The sequence below is a fragment of the Zootoca vivipara genome, chromosome 6, assembly GCF_965207765.1.
Source record: "Zootoca vivipara chromosome 6, rZooViv2.hap1.1, whole genome shotgun sequence".
Lineage (NCBI taxonomy): Eukaryota > Metazoa > Chordata > Lepidosauria > Squamata > Lacertidae > Zootoca > Zootoca vivipara.
This window is the reverse complement of record NC_142589.1, coordinates 55,030,013-55,051,021: the sequence shown is the minus strand read 5'-3', so window position 1 is coordinate 55,051,021 and position 21,009 is coordinate 55,030,013. Positions and strand designations below refer to the sequence as shown.

Below are 21,009 nucleotides of genomic sequence, written 5' to 3'. Positions count from 1 at the left end.
TCAGAAAAGCTGACAATATAAAGAAAGAAAAGGGAAAGGAAAAAGAGGGTTTCTTTTCATTCTAAAGAAAAAGACAAAGGGTTGGTGAATCATGAAGTTTGGGGTTTCTTTTCCATTGAGGTTTCATTCATTCATGCCAAGCGCAAGCCTACCATTTCAGCTTACTAAAGGAACCACAGAAGCATTGTTCGCCATTTGGGAGAGCAGAGTCACCAAACAAAAAGGCCTGAGAGCAAGCAACGAGCGTGATCAGGAAACAGTACGTGTGAGAGAGAGATTCTACACAGAATAATAATTTTTAAAAAACCCACAAGAAAACGTAGGGCTTTTGTTGCGCCTTGTAAAAGATGAATGCACCATATTTGAAGAGTATGAGTTTTGTAGGCCAGCTGTTCCTTTTCTTGAGATGATAACACTGAGGTCCTTCTTTCTGGCTTCCCCCAAAGGCCTGTAAGAACAGGATGCTGGACTTGATGTGCCATCGGCCTGATCCATAGACAGGCTCTGCTTACAGTTTCGTGATCTTATGATAAAGCAAAACGTGTGAAATGCCACACTCTTAACAAGGAGATGATTTTTTAATTGAGTAACGTGCTACAAATACAGAAGTTCAACCCATCCCAGAAAGCAACCACATACTCATCCAACCTGAATTTTATCACACAGCAAATTCCAATACAAATAAGCAGCAGTGGCAGCATTTTAGCCAGAATGATCACTATCAGTTATAGTTACAGGTAGGTAGCCGTGTTGGTCCAACGTAGTCGAAACAAAATAAAAAAATTCCTTCCAGCAGCACCTTAAAGACGAACTAAGTTTTTATTTTGGTATGAGCTTTCGTGTGCATGCACACTTCTTCCCTTTCCAGACCAGAGAAGCAGTGAAAAGAATATGAGAGGAAGCGCATGAGACCTTTCTTTTTAAGGGTTACTTTCGTAAGTAGGGTTGCCAGACTCAGTAGAGGACAGGACTTCTGTGCCTTTAATTGCCCTGCTCTCTTTTGAGTCTGGAAACCTTAAAGAGAAATCAGCAGACCCTTTGTTTAATTTCCAAGCAAAGGGTCTGCTGGTTTCTCTTTAAGGTTTCCAGACTCAAAAGAGAGCAGGGCAATTAAAGGCACAAAAGTCCTGTCCTCTATTGAGTCTGGCAACCCTATTTGTAAGTGCTGACACAGAGAAGATGCAAGCCACTGCTCAGATTTGACAGCCCCATACTTACTGCCCCCCTCCCCTAGCCTCCAACTTTAAAGCTGCCCAGGGAGGCACCGGATGTGATTGGGCCAGCATCACTGGTGGGAAGAGGTGTTTCACCTTTACTCTTGCACTCTTTCCCGAATTTAAATCACCCTCTTTGAAGCAGGGTTGCTATTCTTATCATGCCTGTAGATATTCCTACCATGGATAACATGGGTTAGGGGAGGGGCAGTATTTTGATCAGGGAAATGGGGGGTGCATTTGAATCAGGGGAGAGGGTTAGCCACCCCTTCCCCCAACAGCACTGCTCTAAATTTAGAGGGCCAACCCCAACACCCTTGGTGGCTGCTATGAGGTGACAGTGAAAGCATTGGGAGACCCAGTTATTGATCTCCCACATGACTCTTCCAGCTGTTTTGGCTGTAAGAATCGAGCCCACCCACCTGTTTCTGAATGAGTCACTTTGCTGAGTGTGTCTCACACTATAATCAGTGCCAACCTTCCTACTATGTTTTGATTTGATCCAACTGCCGCCCTCACCTGCCTGGGCTTCCCACATGCTGTTTCCCTGACTGGGCTGTAGATTCTCAGACTCACGTCTTACCTGTCTTACCTCGTTTGGCAGTGGAATGTATTCCCCCTAAAGGTGGTGCGGACTCTCCTTCCTTGGAGGTTTTTAAGGAGAGATCGGATGGCCATCTGTAATGGATGGACTAAACAACAACAACCACCATACAGGCAATTTGCACCTAAGGCAGCTCCATGCAAATGCAGCTTGAACCACAGAAGGGAAGAAATGACCTCACTGCGCTTTAAACCACTGATGTGAATGTACCTTGAGGTCAGAGCAAAGTGGAAACAATCTACACATTTACAACAAACCATGAACTGTGGTTTGCCCTGACGTGTGAATGCTGGCAGTGCCTCAGGCGTACAAAGGGGCCCTGACTGTGGAACCAACTGTTCTGGAGTCCTCCTGGGAAGAGAACCTGATTCTGCTTTCTATTTCAGTGATGTTGTTTGTTTTTATATTCTACACCACTTAGAAATGTTTAAAACATTAAGGGGTTTATAAATGCTTTTCAGTAAGTATATAGTGGCAGAACCAGGCTCTCTTCCCAGGAAGCCCAGATATTAATTCTAGTATTAGTGTTGGAGAAATGTTATTATATGCAGGGTGGCCCTCTCTTTATTCAAGTTGGCACCCCTGGTACCGACGGTACCTAGAGGGCCATGTTCAGCCCCTGATCCCCTGGCCCTATTTTAGGAGTTTGCATTGTTTAGCACTGGAAGGTGCAAATTAGGACCTTGATGGCTGGTGGCTACTCCATGTCACACTCTGAAACGAATAGTTGGTGTAGTTTGGATCTGGCTATTTCTGAAAAAGCTATTCAGAATTGCAGGCTCTGTTGCTGTTGGGACTGATGCCCACCTTCCTGTTTGCTCATTATCTGCTCAGCTTTTTAATCTGTAAAGGAATGTATGTTAGATAGTACACATGTTGTTCAGGCACAGGGCTGTTGAAACAAAATGTACAAAGTTGTATCTGGAACAGTGGAGTGGGTGAAGCGTGGTGGCAAAGTACAACAGATACAAATTCAGGCTATGCAAAGAGACCAGTAAACATTTTATTTGTCTGTTTATTTAAAGTCTGTAACCTGCTCTTGAGGCAACAGCCTTTCAGAGTGGCTAACTAACGCATATTAAGAATAACATGATACAGAATAAAACAGGAGCAACAGGAAGAGATAATAAAAGCCGGAGAACAGTGGTGCATCTAAGTGCAATATCTCAGTCGCCTGAGGAAATGCAAAAGAACTGAAAGGATGTCAGATCTGGTGCCAGGCAGGCTTCCCTGAAAAGAGCGTTCCAGAGTTGTGACAGGGAACGGGGACAACTCAGAAGGCCCTATCCTGGAACACTCCCCTCCCCAGTTGTGAGGACTGGTGGATCTGAGGATACTCCATTTTTGTCTGCAGCAAAATGGCCTTATTTTACAAAGCAGTTGGCAGTTGCTCCGAACCACCTGCTGACAGGGAGTCTCTGGCCTTTTGGGAAACTGTCTCTCTCCATCCCATAACCAAAAGCCTATGCCAGGTTGCTTTGTGTGAGTCCCTGGCAATTGATGGGTTTGTGTGTGTGTATCACTTGCTGAAGGATTCAGGCCTTAAAAATGCAATCAGAAGAGGGGTCAAGCAAGGCCCTTCAGCACAGAGAGAAACGGCGAGAATTGATGTTCATGCGTGTGACGCCAATGTGCTTGAGGGGTGTGGACAAGAGGAACGCCATCTTGGGTGGGATGTTACACAGCAGGTCAGAGTCCTCTTCACAGCCCTCCAGCTCGAAGGTGGCGTCGTCCAACATCTCCTTGTGTTGGTGACAGGCCTGTTCCACCTTCAGCCGGTGGATCTGAGTACGCAGGCCCATTAGTTGCCGTGCCAACTGGTGATCCAAGGCCTGCATCTCCCGCTGGATAGAAGCAAAAAAATAAAATAAAAAAATAACCATGAAGCCTGAGAGACAACACATACACACCCCATAAGTAAATTAAAAGAGCGTGGCTGGGTCAGACCAAAGGCCGTGTCTTGTCCTGAGTCCTGTGGAAGTGTCTTTGAGAGGGTGGATCAGGCCCTGAGGAGGAGTGTGAGGAGCTTGGGGAGTTGGAGGACCCTGGAGAAGGTGGGGTAACAGGTTCTAAACCCCAAGAGACATCTGATCCCAAGGAGGGTCTCAGTGGGTTATGGGGTGGAGATCCTCCCTCCCAAGGATGCTCAGGCAAACTCAAAAGTGCCTCCTGTCACCTCCCTCCCAAACACACCCACCATAGCTTATCCAGCCAAGGAGGTGGTTCCTCCCGTTACATAGAAGCTAGGAGCAAATCGGATGCCAAGTTGGCAGCCCCCCTGCCTCTGTCACCTAGGAGGCCGGCATGCACAAACCTCACTTAGCCAGCCCACTAGAAGGAGCACTTGTTTGCTTGGAACTCCAACTGCTTGCTGTGCTAAATGCTGTGCCCGCATTGCCCTTCAATGGAAGGTGCAGGAAGTATGCCACTTGTTGGTTCAGTGTCTTAGGACCCATCCATACCTTAGCTGAATGTGGACTATGAACTCCTTGTTCTTCCTTTAATTCTTACCTGTCCATGCAGTGTTCTCCTCCAGCTACTGCTGTCCTATAATTTCTCATCCAGAGATTCCCCATGCTTTGAAAATCGAAAAAGGACATCAATTGCATAGGGAATATCCAGATTTAGAGAACAGGACATGTGGGAAGGCAGCAGTTGGAGGAGGGGGAATTAAAGGGGGCGTAAAGGGTTCACAGCCCACATACAGCTGACATCTCTACATTCACAGCAGCCGCTGCAACTCTCCAATGGCATACCCTCCAACATTTCTCTAATGAAAATAGGGAAGTCCAATTCCATAATGATAATTTTATTCTTTATACCCCACACATCTCACTGGGTTGCCCCAGCCACTCTGGGCAGCTTCCAACACATATAAAAACATAATAAAACATTGAACATTAAAAAAAAACCTTTCCCTATACAGTACAGGATTGCCTTCAGACGGCTCAGGGAATCTGTTAACTCCACAACCTCCAACATTTCTCCCATGAAAGGATGTCCCTAAGGAAAAGTGGGACATTCTGGGATGGAATCAGAAACTGGGATGGCTTATCTAAATCAGGGACGTCCCTGGAAAATAGGGACACTTGGAGGGTCTGCAATGGTTTGACTTCACCCCCCCCACACACTCTTCCCTTGTCTCCCGAGACAGACGAGTGAGAACAACAAGTCTTAAGCCAAAAATTAACACACACACACACACACCCCAATTATTATACACTGTTGCCAGGATGAGCCCTACCATGAAGCAAAATGAGCTAAGCAGCTGAAGCAAAGTGGTTAGTTTATTTGATTTATTATTGTATATTTTTACTACCAGGAAATGGGAGACACTTGTGGGATTTTCCACCTCAGGTGCCAAAATAACTTGGCTGGGCTTGGATTTTAGGCACCCTAGTGTGTGTGTGTGTGTGTGTGTGTGTGTGTGTGTGCATGTGTGTGCGCAATTTTTGGTGCTCTTCCTCAAAAAGCAAAATACAGTATATTGGGCTGGCCCTGATTGCTGCAGGCGCTACTCTGCCTTCTAGATACTATAGTTTCATTTACCTGTCTACATATTCTCTATATATTAATTAACTTTCCCCTCTTCCTCCAGCAACACAGAAAGGGGTGTGTTCATTACGTGGTTAACGATACAGTATGCTAGGAAATCATAACTGTCTTACAGCAGTTTACCAAAAGCTCAAGACAAACCTCAGCAAATACACTGCGCGAAATGAAAGACAATGCAGGGCAGAGTTCAGTTGGTCTTCATAAGCGTACATTGTTCACTGAGTTCACCTGCTCCTCCACTACAGTGCAGCTGTATGATGCTGGGGCTGATGGGATTTGTAGTCCCAATTATCTAGAAGGTATCAGGTTGAGGAAGGCTGCTGTAGAGGTGGGCTAAGTTGTGAAAAAGGGCAACTCCAGCAACTCACTCTACAAACGTTAAGCAGAAATTCGAGACAAAACAGGTACCAAGAAACAGGGACTGTCTGGGGAGCACATATGTGGCTGGACGGTACCACTTCAGTGCCTGAAGCTTTAAAGATTTAAGCTAGAACTGAAAAAGACGGTCAGATGCAAGTTTGCCAGTGGAGTGAGCCATGCCATAGAAGACCACTGGGGAGGTCTTGCCAGGACGCAGCCTTTGCAAAGCTTGTGACCACCGGTGGTGGAGGTGCCTCCTCCACCCCACTGTTCCAGACTTGCCCCTAAGGGCTGGGACTAGTCCTTTAAGCCTGCTGCTTAAACTCATGTTTTCCCCAGAAAGGTTGAGAAAATACTCACCAACTCCATCTTGAGCCACTCCAAGGCATCACCAATGGTGGGGAACCCACAAATGGTCTTCAAAGGGACGGGGGCCTGAGAGTCCTCCCCAGCCGTCTCCCCGCTCTGCTTCTCCTGCAGGGTCCTGAGCCCGTTCCGCCAGGAGGGGCTTTGCACTCGGGCCTTCCACTCCAGGTAGGAAGGGCGTCGGGTCTGCAGCTTCAGCTTTGCTGTCAAGGCCTTGACGCTGTCCAGGTTCTCTGCCTCCGAGTTTTCCTCCTCTTCCCCAAACTCCTTGAACCTCACCAAAGACATCGCAGAGGTGTGCAGGCAAAGGGCTTTCTTTCCAAGACAGACTGACTCCCTCAGTCACCCACTCCCTCTGTGTCACATGTGTCTGTGCATAGAGGAAAGCTGTTTATTCTTGGAACAATAAAGCCCTGCCAATAAAAAAAAGAAAGCAGGAACTTTAATTATCCAGAGGTTAATGGGAGGCCTTTTCTCTCTCTCTCTTTGGTCTTGACTTATTGTCTCCAACTGGGAGGAGACACCCTGTTCTTTGAAAGGAAGTTTCAATGACATAAAAGACAGCGAGAGTGTAAAGCCATTAATCCCAACAGCACTCCTTCCTTTCCTGACTCTTACTGTCAGAAGAGAAAAAGATATGGGTCCTCCACCCAGGTCTAAAAAAAGGAGCCAAAGGTCACTCCAGAAGATTCAAGGGCACTTTATAGCAAATCGTGCCCTCTTTCAGATGACATGTCAATAAAATCAAGGTGAGATAGTGGATTAGCAACATATTCAGGCAACTACCCTCCAAAGTCTTATTGTCCCTCTGCATTGTAGCACTCACCCAGCTTGCTTATGTTTTAATACTCCTTTTAATTACAGCACAACAATTACAGCATAGCACCACCTGCTGACCAGTAAGAAAATAGCCACTTGATGCACTTCAGTGCAGTATAGTGTTCACCAGTGAACCCTAGCACACTTTGAATTACCCATACATTGCAGTCATGCATCATGTGAGAATTAGCGGAGCACAGACACAAGCAGTAGCAATTTCTATGACTAGGGGAACAGAGAACGTTGCCTTATTTCTTTTCGGTTCCATGCATCGGCCTCAGAAGTGAAAGGTTCTGACCCAAAGCAAGCGAGCAGATCCAGATGGGGTGAAGTAGAGCAAGGTCCATGTTCTGGCAAGGCAAAAGTCCAGAATTCAATAGCACCCTGGACAGCTCTATGCAAGGGTCACATTGGATAAGCAGGAAGAACATAGCCAGATATCACTGCAGCACCAGTGGACTCCTGGTTGAGCTTTAAATAGGCACCATGGGTCTCTTTGAGCTGCTAGTGCCACTCTCTGTGGGAAAAGCCTCTTTGTTTAAAGGGGCCCAGTTGGCTCCAATGGTGTGGGGGAGACTGGGGTTCCTATAGGGTGGGGAATCTTTTTTGGCCTGAGGACCACATTCCCTCTTGGCCAATCTTCCAGGGCCCATATGCCAAAGGTTGGTTGTGGTCAAAGTGAGCACAGGCACCACATCCATTCACATGCCACACAATGCACACACATACAGCACAGCACAGGCACATGCATGCATATCCACAGACACACCTTCCTCCCCAGCAATTCGGCTTAGGAAAAAGCATTCTCTGTCCAGCCCTCAAGGTCGGCAGTTCGAATCCCCGCAACGGAGTGAGCTCCTGTTGCTCTGTCCCAGCTCCTGCCAACCTAGCAGTTTGAAAGTACGCCAGTGCAAGTAGATAGATAAATACTGCTGTGGCAGTAAACGGTGTTTCCGTGCGCTCTGGTTTCTGCCGTGGTGTCCCATTGCACCAGAAGCGGTTTAGTCATGCTGGCCACATGACCCGGAAAGCTGTCTGTGGACAAACACCAGCTCCCTTAGCCTGAAAGCGAGATGAGCGCTGCAACCCCATAGTCGCCTTTGACTGGACTTAACCGTCTAGGGGTCCTTCACCTTTTTTTTACCTACAGGGTGAGAAGTTTTGCATTTTGCTCCCTATTCCCAGGTTTGGTGAGGCCACTAAAATTCTAGCACCCAACAGGCGTGATATGGACAGGGATGGGCTCTGAGGATGCCCACAACAAGTCTCTGCTCCCTTTAGTCCAGGGGTTGGCAAGGTTTACCTTGCCTGGGCTGGTTGACTCCAGCAGAGATCCCTCTGTGGGTTGGATTGCATGTGTGTGAGAGCGCCTGCGCCCACGATTTCTGGCATCTGCATCTGTGCAGCCGCAATTTCCGGCACCGTGGAAGCCAAGCAGGCGGCTCGGTTTGGGGGTGGCTCGTGGGCCAGTTAAACGGCCCCCATGGGCTGCTTGTGGCCCATGGGCCTTAGGTTGCCTACCCCTGCTTCAGTCCCTTTCAGCTGGGCCATAGGGTATTTGGTCAGGTCACGTTAAGCTGGTGGCTTGTTTGCTGCTAGAGCACAGCTGCACTGCATTTGAGGTGGAACAGGAAGCCTGGACTAAAGTGATAAAGAAACGGAATGAGAGGGTTGTCCTAAAGCATAGCAGAGAATGGCCAGGCAGTGTGCTGGTTCCTTCAAAATGTCCAACATTGAACTCCCATGGACTGCAAGAAGATCAAACCTATCCATTCTGAAGGAAATCAGCCCCGAGTGCTCACTGGAAGGACAGATCGTGAAGCTGAGGCTCCAATACTTTGGCCACCTCATGAGAAGAGAAGACTTCCTGGAAAAGACCCTGATGCTGGGAAAGATTTAGGGCACAAGGAGAAGGGGATGACAGAGGACAAGATGGTTGGACAGTGTTCTCAAAGCTACAAACATGAGTCTGACCAAACTGCGGGAGGCAGTGGAAGACAGGAGTGCCTGGCATGCTCTGGTCCATGGGGTCACGAAGAGTCGGACACAACTAAACGACTAATCAACAACAAAATGCAAATCTAGAAATAATAGTTAAATTTCCATAGAAATACAGTACATCTCACCATAGTGACTTGTGTGCCTGCTCAGTCTGCTGCACTGGGGCTGTGGATGGGCAACTCTGAGCACCCTCTTTTCTCATGGCTCCTTATCTTTAAACTGGACTTGGATGAGACAGCTGGACTGTGCCCTACAAAGGAGGACACCCGGACACCTTAGTTGAGTCCCAAACATCTGAAGGGCACTGAGTTGGCAAAGGCTGATTTAATACACGTGTGGTTGTACACAGTCTTGCATAGGTTTGCTGCAGCTTCAGATTGATCAGACAGGTCATTCAAGGCACCATAGTTAAGTCTGTAACCTTTGCATTCTGCTAAGGAGCAAGTCCCATTGAACTCAGGGGGATTTACTTCTGAATAGACATGCCCTCTAACCACTACTCCACCCTGGCTCTTTAAATGGTCTCCTGCCTCTGCCACCATCAGCTAAGGTTACTGCAAGCCTAAAGGTGGTGAAGTTGGGTCTGCTGCCTACAACAGATGGAACAGAGCCTTCAAGCAAGGGGGACAAGGGCATTTCAACCTCCCAGCACAGCATGCAAGAAACTGGAGAATAGCCAGCCTGGAAGGAAGAAACTTCAAAGGGAGAAGGCAAGTTGAAATTCATTGCATTGCAATTCCTCAAGGGGTTCCACCTTATCACTGAATCGGGACAAAGGATTTTTATCGCACTACCTATGCTAATTGACTCTTGGATGTCAGCAACAAGTGGTTTAAGGTCACTGTTAATGCAATTTTCACTGCTTTTTTCTGCATTTCATTTCCCTCTGACCTCACTGTTTACAATCTCCCGCCCTCAAAACCAAGCAACCTAGGATAAGATTTCATGCAGCTGATGAAGTTTATGCCAGAATAAATTTGTTCCATTGATCTTTAAGGTGCCACAAAGCTATTTGTTTTTGCAGCAAGAGAATAGCCCAGCTACACCTCGGGAGACCAGTGGCCCTATTTTCAATCTCTAATATCCTGTAGGGGATGAAATCTCAATATTGTTGCATGCTACCCCAATCTCCAAGCTGTGAGATTCCATGTGCCTACCCAAAATTTGTGTTTCTTTGGGGGAATAAGGCACAGCAGAGGCTGTGGTGTCTTTATGATATATGGTTTATTTACACATATATACAACCTGAACCTACGATGGAGGGGCTCACAGCATGGACACCCCAAGAGGGTCTTGTTTCTACCACAGCCTTGGATTCAAACAGAAATCAACCGTTCTACTCTGATCCTCTCTCCAGCTTGCTGCCTTTACCAGCCTGCAACCTCCCCCCCCCAAGTCACACCACAGCCCCCCAAAACTCTACTTCAAACACTGGCTATGTCTTCTAACTCAGTGTTTCTCAACCAGTGTGCCTCCAGATGTTTTGGGACTACAACTCCCATCATCCCTACCGGTAGCTAGCAAGACCAGTGGTCAGGAATGATGGGAGTTGTAGTCCCAAAACATCTGGAGGCACACTGGTTGAGAAACACTGTTCTAACTAACTCAGAGCTGGAGGAGAGGCCCCACCCACATTGCATTTGGCACAGAGCCTTTGTCTTCTTAGTGGCCCATTACCTTTCCTTAGGTCTCTAAATGGCTCATCTCCCAGGCGATTACCTCATGAGGGAACTAGTCTGGCTTATTTATCTTTTTAACATTTTCTGGGTCCAGGGATTAAGTGGCTGGCACCCCCAAGCTCATAACAATATATTTGCACAGCATGATGGTTTTGTTTTGCTTTCTTGCAGGATATTTCAGTAGGAAAGTTGAGGCTCTGCTCCATTCCTCTCTTGTCGAAAAGCGTGGATATAAAGATGGCTTAGCACATCAGCCTGCAGAGCTCTCTCTCCCCCCACACTGCCAGAGTTTCACTTCCTGTGGTTCTCTGTGTATCTTCAAGCCCCATTTCCCCCACCATCTGCCTGGAGCCCATCAAGGCACCCAGGAGGGGGGGGGGATATTGTGGTAGTTTAATTGCACTGCCAGTTAATCTAACGATCTTCACCCATCAAGTCCCTTGACAGTGGAAAAAATAAATAAACGGAAAAGAAAACATTATAGCCAGGCTACCTTAAACCCAATATCCTCCCTCTCTCTCTGCTTCTCAGCCTCTCCCACACGGCTATGTGTGCAGTTCCTGTTGCATACTCTCCTTTTTTTCCTCTCTCTTTCACAATCTAAGAGCCAGCATGCTGCCTGGAACTCCTAAGCTATTTTGAGAAGCCAAACAGCTGTTGAAAGGTTTTTCAACAGCAGCAGCAGCAACAGCTTGCCTCCTGCACCTCTCTCTGGCCATGGCACTTCCAGCAGGCCCTGCACATGCTCAGGCTCTACAACTTGCCCCCTTGCGGTCCTCATCACTAGGGGCTTGACCCCCGACTTCTGCCAAGCAAGATCTCCTGCAAGTTCTGACAGGGCTCTGCTTCCAAATCCAGCTGTCAGGTAAGGTGAAGGGGCCCACCCACTCAGGGAGCACCCCTTTGCTGGCTTTTTAAGAGGCTGTTTTGCTCTCTCTAGGTCTGATCCCCAGAACCTCTAGTTAAACATTCCCAAATAGTAGGGCCGGGAAGATGACCCTGCTGGCCAGAGGAGATTAACTGGCTAGGTGGGATCCAAGGTCTGACTTTCTTAAATTCACATAAATCCAGCTAGCAGCCAAGGATCCTTTTACAGTCCCCACTTTAAAAAATGAACACTGGCCTGCCTTTCAGGGCTGTGGCTGTTCTAAGGATTGTTGTGATAAACGGTGCAGGCATAGCACGTATTGGGGACCCCCAGGTTGAATGCAAGCCACCACTCTGGCTGTCAACTTTTCAGCAGGGCTCTGTAGCTGTGGTTTTAACCCCAGCATATTGTACACCTGTTAGCAGGTGATACTTATCTCCATTCTGTTAAAAAGCTTCGTTAAAAGTTGCACTTCAAGCTGCTCTGAAAGGCAAAAGAACAGGCCAGGCGGCTCTTCTTTCTTGGTCAGTTGGCAACTCTACCCTTGGCCCACATATGGTAGCATGCCCAGGGATCTGGGGCACCACTTCCTTTTACTAGCATTGCAGGATCACACATTATGGAAGTCTAATGTATGTATTGCCTTTATGTGAAGAAGAATGTAGGAATCTGTCTTACGCAGAGTGAGACCATAGGCCCATCTTGCTCAGGATTGCCTATGATGATTGATGGGGGTTGCAGACAGGGGTCTTTCTTTCCCAGCCATCCTGAGGATACACCTAGGACCTCCTGCATGTGAAAAGCAGGCCCTGCACCTGGGCAGATTTTGTTCTAAATTTGGATATCCCATATATTGTCATTTTGGTTTCTTTTTAATGTTCAAAGCGACTTTCAAAGAAAAGTATTTTAAAAGTCAACAAAATCCCACAACATTATAAGGAAGTTAAATAAATTCATAAACACACGGAACATTGTTAAATATTACTGTTACTTTCCCATCCTTTCTTCCTGTGCCTTCAAAGCAGAAGCATGGCATGCAAACACGTTGAGAGCAAGCCTCACTTAACACAGTAAAGATCAGGGCCCTACCTAGAGGTGGAGGGAACAGGCTGCCTCTGTCAGCAGATTTTGGGTGTCATGAAAGGGTAGAAAATGAATTATTAGCATTTATCTGCCAGGGAAGGGGAAAGATGACTTGTGGGATTGTCTGCTTCAGGTTTCCAAATAATTCAACCAGCCTTGAGGCCTCTTGCACCTTGAATTGGGGAGTCATTTGCTGCTTTGTTTTAGGCAGCAAAATGTCTTGAGATGGCCCAGGTAAAGGCTCAGAGGGTTGCACTATAATAATAATATTTAATAATAATAATAATAATAATAATAATAATAATAATAATTTATTTATACCCTGCCCGTCTGGCCGGGTTCCCCCAGCCACTCTGGGCAGCACAATATTATTATCCAACAAAATATTAAAATACAGAAATCCATCAAACATTAAAAGCTTCCCTAATCAGGGAAGGTGTAGCCTTTCCTGTGGCTTTATCTCCACCCTGGGAAGAGCTACATTTCTTAGTTTCGTTATTTAGCACACCTTTAGCTGTGAGGGCTCTACAGCTCTTCTGGTTTTATTTATACCTTTTTATATCGCATCTCAGCCCAGATCACCTGCTTGGGAGCAAGGGAAGCAGGGAGCAATCGCTCCCACCCCCACCAAAGCCAGACTGTGCTGTTCAGAAGGAACCTTGAATGCCAGAGCTTGAGATAAAGAAATTAAGCAGGTGACTACGAGGCTTTTCTCTATTGCTTACTCTCCTGTTGGGAAAGGGAAATCACATCACACATGTTTCTGTATGGTGAGCGGCTGTCAGAGAAGCACGTATCTGGACTGGGGTCACTTTGCATGCCAAACAATGACTTTCAAAACAGTCTTTGGAATGTTTTAGGAATCTGTGTTTGAATCCTTGTTTCGTTTTTGGCATATTAATCCCCCGGAAGCATAGAAATTGTGGAAATGTTAGAAGCAGGCTGTTCCATTTTAGCTGAAATATCTGAATCAGGCTTGTAGCTGAGGGACAGAGGGAAAAGGACACAGACACACCAGTTTTGCTTCCTCCTTCTTGGAAACAATGTGTTTACCGTTTTGTTTTGTTTTTGAATATACCCTTGTTAGTCTTATTACTTAAGCAAATTTGCAGGGGTTCTGGAGTCAAGCTGAACAGCAACACTGTGGCCTGAACTGCACCCAGACCTTCACCCGAGTAACATGCCTTGTCTGAATTCCATATGAGTACTATCATCAAAAAAGAAATAAGCAACAAAGCATCAGAGAGGCACCTCTATCTTTCCTTTCCTTTCCCTTCCCTTTGGCAGACTGCTGTGATGTTGCAGCCCCCTGAAAATAAGACAACACAGCGGCCAACTTTCCTCTTCTTTCCATTGCAGGGCTGCTGTGCCTTTTAAGAACAGAAATTTGGCATCCCATGCTTTTCTCATCTGTCTGCCTGCATACTAGGGGAGAGTATTACCTGCTGAATTTCTGCTTGTCACACAACTGTCCGAATAAAACTGGCAATGGGAAGCCCTCCTGTTTCAAACCAATAGTTCTTATCCTGCCTTTCTTTCTCAAGCTGGGAAGCTCCCTTTTGCTGGGTTCTAACTTACTACTGCTGATCTGTTTTGGTTATTTTATACAACTTCCAGCAAGCACAGTGTGTGCTGACAATGTCATTTCATTCTGCACAGAGTGCAGGCTGGCACAGATCCTGCCAGGCTAACAAGGCTCTTCCAGACGACTCATTTAGTCCTCATTCATCCTGATCAAAAACAGCCTTCTCCAACTAGGTGCTATTTGGATGTTTTTACTACAACTCCCATCAGCTCCAGCAAGCATGGTTGTGCTGCCAGGGGATGATGGGAGTTCTAGTCCAAAACACCTGACTAGCACCTGATTGGGGAATGGTTACAAACTCTGCTAACCCGGAAGTAGTATCTCGGGTTGCGAACCTTGCCCCTGGATGAGAATAGAAATCACGTGCCGGCGACACATCGGCAGCAGGAGGCCCCATTAGCTAAAGTGGTACCTCAGGTTAAGAACGGACCTCCAGAATGAATTAAGTTTGTAACCCAAGGTACCACTGTGTGTGTGTGTCCAAAACTTTTGCAAAATCTGTATGTTGGGCAGAAATGCTGAGAATTGTGTCACATAACTGTATCTGGTCTGAAGCACATCCACCCCTTCTACGGTAAATGCTGTTCTGACTCACCTGCGTCCGTCATATCTGTCTGCTCCTCCAACAGTTTCCTCTGGAAGACCTTTTCTTTTCTACAGTCAGGTCCACAGGACTTTCTGGAGCAAAACAGACACGTTTGCTGCCTGGGCCCAGCCTCTCCCTGCCATGGAGTTTGCGGAGTTGATCAAGACCACCAAGGTGGACCATGTGGTGCTGTCATGTCCAGGACTCCCGTCCGTCAAAGGGACACTTTGCATCACCAGTCACCACCTCCTTCTATCTTCCCAGCCGGGGGGAAACGGGGAACAGGGCCAGATTGAGCTGTGGCTTCTTATTCGCAATGTGGACGCCATTGAGAAAAGGTGACTCTCTCTCCCACATCATACTTCCCCCACCCCACCCCCAGCATCATTCGACCTGTTAAGAATCACTGAGGCTCCATATGCACGAAGTCAAAATGCTGTTGCTTTGCTCCCCGGTTCGTGAACTAACCAAACAAAGCCTTACAGAACCTGAGCAAATCAGAACCCCTTCTATTCCCCCACACCAAGAACAACTTGCAAAGGAGCTGCAGTTTTTAAGAGAAGCATTGCTGAGCCTAAACCCAGATCGAAGTCTTGCAAAGTGACCTCAGTGCAAAACATTAGCAAATGATGCAAAGCTCTGGGGAGGGCTGTAGCTCAGTGGCAGGACATCTGCTTGGTGTGCAGAAGGTCCCAGGTTCAGTTCCCAAAGGACATCTTCAGGCAGGGCTGGGAAAGACTCCCTGCCTGACGCCCTGCTGCCAATCGGTGTAGACAATCCTGAGTTAGATTTACCAATGGTCTGACTCGGTGTAAGGCTGCTTTTTATATTCTTATGTTGTTCCTATCGTGCCCGCCTCAGGCTAGTGTCCTGGCTCATGAAGTCACAGACCAATAGAAGTATAGAATTGTATAGTTGTAAGGGACCACAGGGGTCATCTAGTCCAACCCCCCCCCCCCCGCAATGCAGGACTATTTTCCCCCAACGTGGGACTTGAACACACAACCCTGATATTAAGACATGCTGCACCAACTGAGCTATCCTTTTGTGCTTAGCAGTATTATCACAAGAAAGTGCTTTAGGAACATGGGGAATACAATCTTCCTCTTCTATAATACTGAATTGCTCCTTTCCTCTGCTCCAAGGTCCAGTTGCCACCTTTTACCCTGGCTGTGCTCCGGTGCTCTTTTAACAGCAGCCTAATGTATGGACACTGAGCATGTGCTGTTTGAACTGAGTGTTGGCAAAGAGCCCGCCTCCCTAATATCTTCATCTCAGGCTGCTGTGAAAGGCAGAAGAGCAGGGCTGGGAGAGAAAAGTTGGTAACCCTGCTGGGGTGGCAAGAAGATGCTGGGCCGTCTACCTTGCCAAATGACCCCAAAATCAGAACCACATTTGGCTTCTTGTCAGATGAGGATCAAACCAGCAACCGCCGCCCAGACCACCAACCTCTTGCATGCACCTGTGGCACAATGCTAACCTCTCCTCTTTCCTTCCTGTGACTCCCCAGCGTTCAGAATCTAAGTTGGTATCAAAGCGCCCGGACTAACGGCTCCCCCCCAGGAACCAGGTTCGCCTTTTAACTCCATTTCAAGCTGCGAGGCATGGCCGCAGCTTAGAGGCTCAGTGTGTGTCTGCTCCTCAGCTTGCGCTGCTTGCCAAACTGGTGTGTGGGCTGAAGCAGTCCTAGGCCTCACATTTCCAGAAGACCCGCATCATGCCTGGAAGATGCCTGCCACTATTTTCTTGAACCCTGTTTGTACAGGGAGAAACGCGTGCAAGTTACCCTGCCTTTGATTTCTGCACCTACAGCCGGGGGGGGGGGGGATTGTGCAAGTGGGTGAGAGCACAGGAAGGCATAATCTGAAGCGGAGCTCCCCAGGGCTCAGCCCCAGGACATGTGGAGGAATCCATCCCTCACCCCTAAGTATCCACAGCCCCACCCATTCCCACACCTTAGTTATTTAATGCTGATTTTATTTATTTGTAAAATTATTTTATTTTATTTATGTTACTGTTTTTTTTGGGGGGGGAACGGGGTGGGCAGGTGTGGATTCCCTGGTCCTGAATGGGGTAACTGTGCCCCTGAAGGACCAGGTGCACAGCCTGGGAGTCATTTTGGACTCTCAGCTGTCTATGGAGGCGCAGGTCAATTCTGTGTCCAGGGCAGCTGTCTATCAGCTCCATCTGCTACGCAGGCTGAGACCCTACCTGCCTGCAGACTGTCTCGCCAGAGTGGTGCATGCTCTGGTTATCTCCTGCTTGGACTACTGCAATGCACTCTAAGTGGGGCTACCTTTAAAGGTGACCTGGAAACTGCAACTAATCCAGAATGCGGCAGCTGGACTGGTGACTGGGATTGGCCGCTGAGGCCATATACCACCGGTCCTGAAAGACCTACATTGGCTCTCAGTATGTTTCCGAGCACAATTTGAAGTCCTTGTGCTGACCCTTAAAGCCCTAAATGGCCTCGGCCCAGTATACCTGAAGGAGCGTCTCCACTCCTGTCATTCTGCCCGGACACTGAGGTCCAGCTCCGACGTCCAGCTTCTGGCGGTTCCCGCACTGTGAGAAGTTAGGTCACAGGGAACCAGGTAGAGGGCCTTCTCAGTAGTGTGGAATGCATCAGATGTCAAGGAAAGAAACAACTATCTGACTTTTAGAAGACATCTGAAGGCGGCTGCCTAGAGTGGCTGAGGAAACCCAGCTAGATGGGCGGGGGTATAAATAAATGATATTATTATTATTATTATTATTATTATTATTATTATTATTATTATTTCATTATAACACTGATTTTAACATTGTATTTTAAATTGCTGTAACCTGCCCTGGGACCCTGTGGTGAAGGGTGGGCAAGAACTTGTAGCAGTAGCAATAATAATAATAATAATAATAATAATAATAATAATAATGGAGGCTACCTCAATTAGAGGAGAATCCTTCCATCTGCAGACAGCATAGGAGGTTGCCTTATCCTGAGTCATACAGCTGCTCCATTTAGCTCAGTATTGTTTAGGGCAGCCCACATGGCACCCTCCAGCTGCTGTTGTATTAATGTAGATTCGAGAAGACATTTCTGCTCTTTGAGGCAGCTCTCCCCTCTCTGCTTTGCTTTCTGTCTCTCCCAGCAGGCTGCTCATGTGACTTCCTGCCCTTCTCAAACCCAGAGTGTGCAGCTGATTGGGATTGTGGCCAAAGGCCTCCACACCACCATGCTCATTGCTGCTGCCTCTTCTGCTGCAGAGAAGCTCACTGGGGGTGGGGGGAGGAAAGTGCCTCTGGATCTTCCCCTGCCCATATTCACTGCCCTTTTATTTCATTTCCCCCTGCAGGCTTGCAAACGCTTCGGGCACCATCACGCTCAAATGCAAAGACTTGAAAATTCTGCAGCTGGAGATCCCTGGGATGGAAGAGTGTCTTAACATCGCCAGCTCCATTGAGGTGAACAGCATGCCCATCCCATGTAGCTTTATCTGAACTCGGATGTAGATAAATGCCCTCTGAACATGCACAGAGTGCCTGTCATTGTCACAGCCAGCCCACAAATTCCTTGAGAAAAGGTGGCAGGGATAATAATAATAATAATAATAATAATAATAATAATAATAATTTATTATTTATACCCCGCCCATCTGGATGGTCCCTTCTGCCTCTGCACCCCCTCCAATGGTAGTTTAAATTACCTTGGCCTTTGAGGGAAGGAAAAGCACTTTGTGGTAGCTCAAAATGACAACTAAAGGGCAGGATGAGTAACTGAGGTTCCCCTTCTCTTCCTCAAATCATAACAGGAAGGCAAAGACGTAAGTTAAATTCTGGTTCTATTTTAACAAATCTCTGTGAGTTTGGAGGGTCCAGGCTGAGCCTGTCAGTAACCTGAATCTAGACTGCTATGGTGGCCCGCAGCCAGGATTCCTGACCTGGGGTTGCTAGCTTGAGTGGCCTACTCTCTCTCGACCAGCCGAAGGGGGCAGGAGGCTTTGCTAGACCAGACCTATCCCCTCCAGAAAAGCAGATATCGATGGTGCATGTGTATGCATGATGTATACCAGCCTTCTTCAACCAGGTGCTCTCCAGATGTTTTGGACTACAACTTCCATCGATAATGCAGTGATTGTGTTTGTAGCCAGAAATATCTGGAAGTGCTGACTTGGGCTGACCTGTCATTCAAAACATCTGCAGGGCCCTAGGCACACACACACACACACACACACACACACACACACACACACACACATATATATAGACACACATTGGCCCAGTGCACATGTCACTGTAAACCATGGTTAATGGTTAGTCATGCATGCACTAAGCTGGGCTGTTGTGCACTTCCCCAGTCACACTTAGGAGAAACAAATGATCCCCGGCTTAGCATAGTTTCAGCCCCAAACTAGTAATCCAAGAACAAACCATTTCACTGTCAAATAGCTCTTAACACTTATAAGCTCTTACCACTTCTTGAAATTTGGATCCATTGTTTCAGATCCTTCCCTCTGGAGCAGCAGAAAACAAGCTTGCTCCATCTTCCATGGAACAGCCCTTCAGATATTTGAAGATACCGTATTTTTTCATGTATAACATGCCCCCCCCCTATTTTGGGGGACTCGAAGTTAAGAAAATTGGGGGGGGGTTGACCAGAATTGTTGAGCTTTTTGGGGGGAGGGTTGCTTGGAGTTGTTGAGGGGGTTTTTTGGGGGGTGCCCACACTTGTTTAGCTTGGGGGGTGGGTGGGGAGATTGCCGGAAATCACTCACCATAATGACTGGTGCCAACTGGCACCAACGGTCGTCCTCATGATTGGTGCACCAGTAGCCAATCAACAGCAGCCCTTGACACAGCCAACAAACAGCCGCGGCTACAACCAATTGCCCACCACCCCTCAGCACTACCCATGTATAAGACGACCCCAAATTTTTAACATGGTTTTGGGGTAAAAAAACCTACCTAGTCTTATACAAGGAAAAATAATGTATTTGACAACCTCTCAGTTGTCTCTTCTCCAGGCTAAACATACCCAACTCCCACAGATTAGGGATCAGCAGCTGCTTGCCCTCTGCCCAAAATCCAGCTTCATGAACAATGCATGGAGCCAACCCAAATGGGAAAAGAGAAACCAAGGCAATAGGATTTGGCTGGAGGCTATTCTGCCCAGGATTGGGAGAAGTGACTTGCCCCCCACCATTCTCTGTCCCCTTTATCAACCTGGGTCTCTGGTGAGGCCAGTTGCCGACCAGCATGCAGCTGCCACTATCTTCTACCCCCCCCCCCACACAAAGGACTTGACTGGCAGTATTGCCAGTCAACACAAATTACCCATTTTTATAACAGCAACTTTTATTTGTTGCATTTTTTCCAGGGACCCCAGGGCAGCTTATGTTGCTTTCCCCAGCCCACAACCCTTTTTATTCCCAGAACATATGACAAGCTCCAGGTCACTGACTCACGGCCACGCGTCAGAATTGGAACCCAGGTCCAGTCTCATGCTGTGACCACAGAGGACCCCGTTGATAGGAAAGGGGGAAACTTGCACCTCCCAGGCACATACCTGAGTTGCTCCCATATGGGGGGGCAGCTTTGCCTTGCGCACACTGGCCTTAGAAGCACCCAGAAGTGACTGGGGGGTGTCACAAGACTGGCTGACCTGGCTTGCATCCCACAGGCAGCACAGGAAGGCTCTCTGGCTCTTTGGCAAGGGCTGCTGCTGGCCTGTTTATTTGTCCGTCGCTAACCCGCTAGCACAGGCAGCTTCTGTTCGCCTCGGGATTTCCTTGTTGGAAGGCAAACAATACCGAGAGGTGGAAAAGCATGAAAAAGATCCAAGTTATTTTTCCACATCAGGCACCATTAACCCTTCCAGAGGGATGTCCCTGAGCAGCAAGGCAGCGATGGCAGGAAAGGTCATCACTTCCCCAGGATCCAGTTCTGAGAAGCTAGAGCTGCACATGCAGGACAATTCAGAATGTCATACGAGATGCACTCAAGGCCACCAATGCTGCCTTGACTGCCCAACGGCATAGAGTTGGGTGGCTGGGCAATGCAAAACACTAACACCTAGACACACACCCCATTATTATTATTATTATTTTGCAGTATTTCCCTCTCTGGCTTCTGAGTTGCTTGCCCATAGGGTTCCAAGCATCTCTTTGCAGCCATAAGGACTATAAACTTTTTTTTTTTAAGAGCAAAAGCTGACACCCTGATGCATCAGCCCAGCCTTACTCTATCGTTAACAGCACCGAACAGAAAAAGGGTGGGGAATAGCCTGCAAGATAAAGAGAGGGTGCTTTGG

At 47.5% G+C, this 21,009-nt stretch overlaps 2 protein-coding genes across 10 annotated transcripts in view; one reads left to right on the top strand and one right to left on the bottom strand.

Annotated features, from left to right (window-relative positions):
• Positions 1 to 2,815: 2,815 nt before the first annotated feature.
• Positions 2,816 to 21,009, bottom strand: part of FAM167B (family with sequence similarity 167 member B) — a 20,174-nt gene continuing 1,980 nt past the window's right edge. Inside the window, exons 2-3 of one of the 2 annotated variants that reach the window (XM_035117653.3) lie at positions 6,094 to 6,512; positions 2,816 to 3,662 (exon numbers count right to left, since the gene is read on the bottom strand). In XM_035117653.3, the coding sequence (XP_034973544.1) occupies positions 3,399 to 3,662; positions 6,094 to 6,387 (558 nt within the window). In that variant the 5' untranslated portion in view covers positions 6,388 to 6,512 and the 3' untranslated portion in view covers positions 2,816 to 3,398. Of the gene's footprint in view, positions 3,663 to 6,093; positions 7,206 to 21,009 lie in introns of those variants that run through there. The other variant, XM_088672238.1, reaches the window with a different exon arrangement.
• The window catches only part of LOC118086249 (myotubularin-related protein 9-like), a 21,891-nt gene continuing 12,054 nt past the window's right edge, over positions 11,173 to 21,009 (top strand). Inside the window, exons 1-5 of one of the 8 annotated variants that reach the window (XM_088672234.1) lie at positions 11,175 to 11,463; positions 13,122 to 13,244; positions 14,764 to 15,058; positions 16,231 to 16,290; positions 18,056 to 18,164. In XM_088672234.1, the coding sequence (XP_088528360.1) occupies positions 14,862 to 15,058; positions 16,231 to 16,290; positions 18,056 to 18,164 (366 nt within the window). In that variant the 5' untranslated portion in view covers positions 11,175 to 11,463; positions 13,122 to 13,244; positions 14,764 to 14,861. Of the gene's footprint in view, positions 11,464 to 13,121; positions 13,245 to 14,763; positions 15,059 to 16,230; positions 16,291 to 18,055; positions 18,165 to 21,009 lie in introns of all 8 variants that reach the window. The other 7 variants (XM_035117645.3, XM_035117647.3, XM_088672235.1 and 4 more) reach the window with 7 other exon arrangements.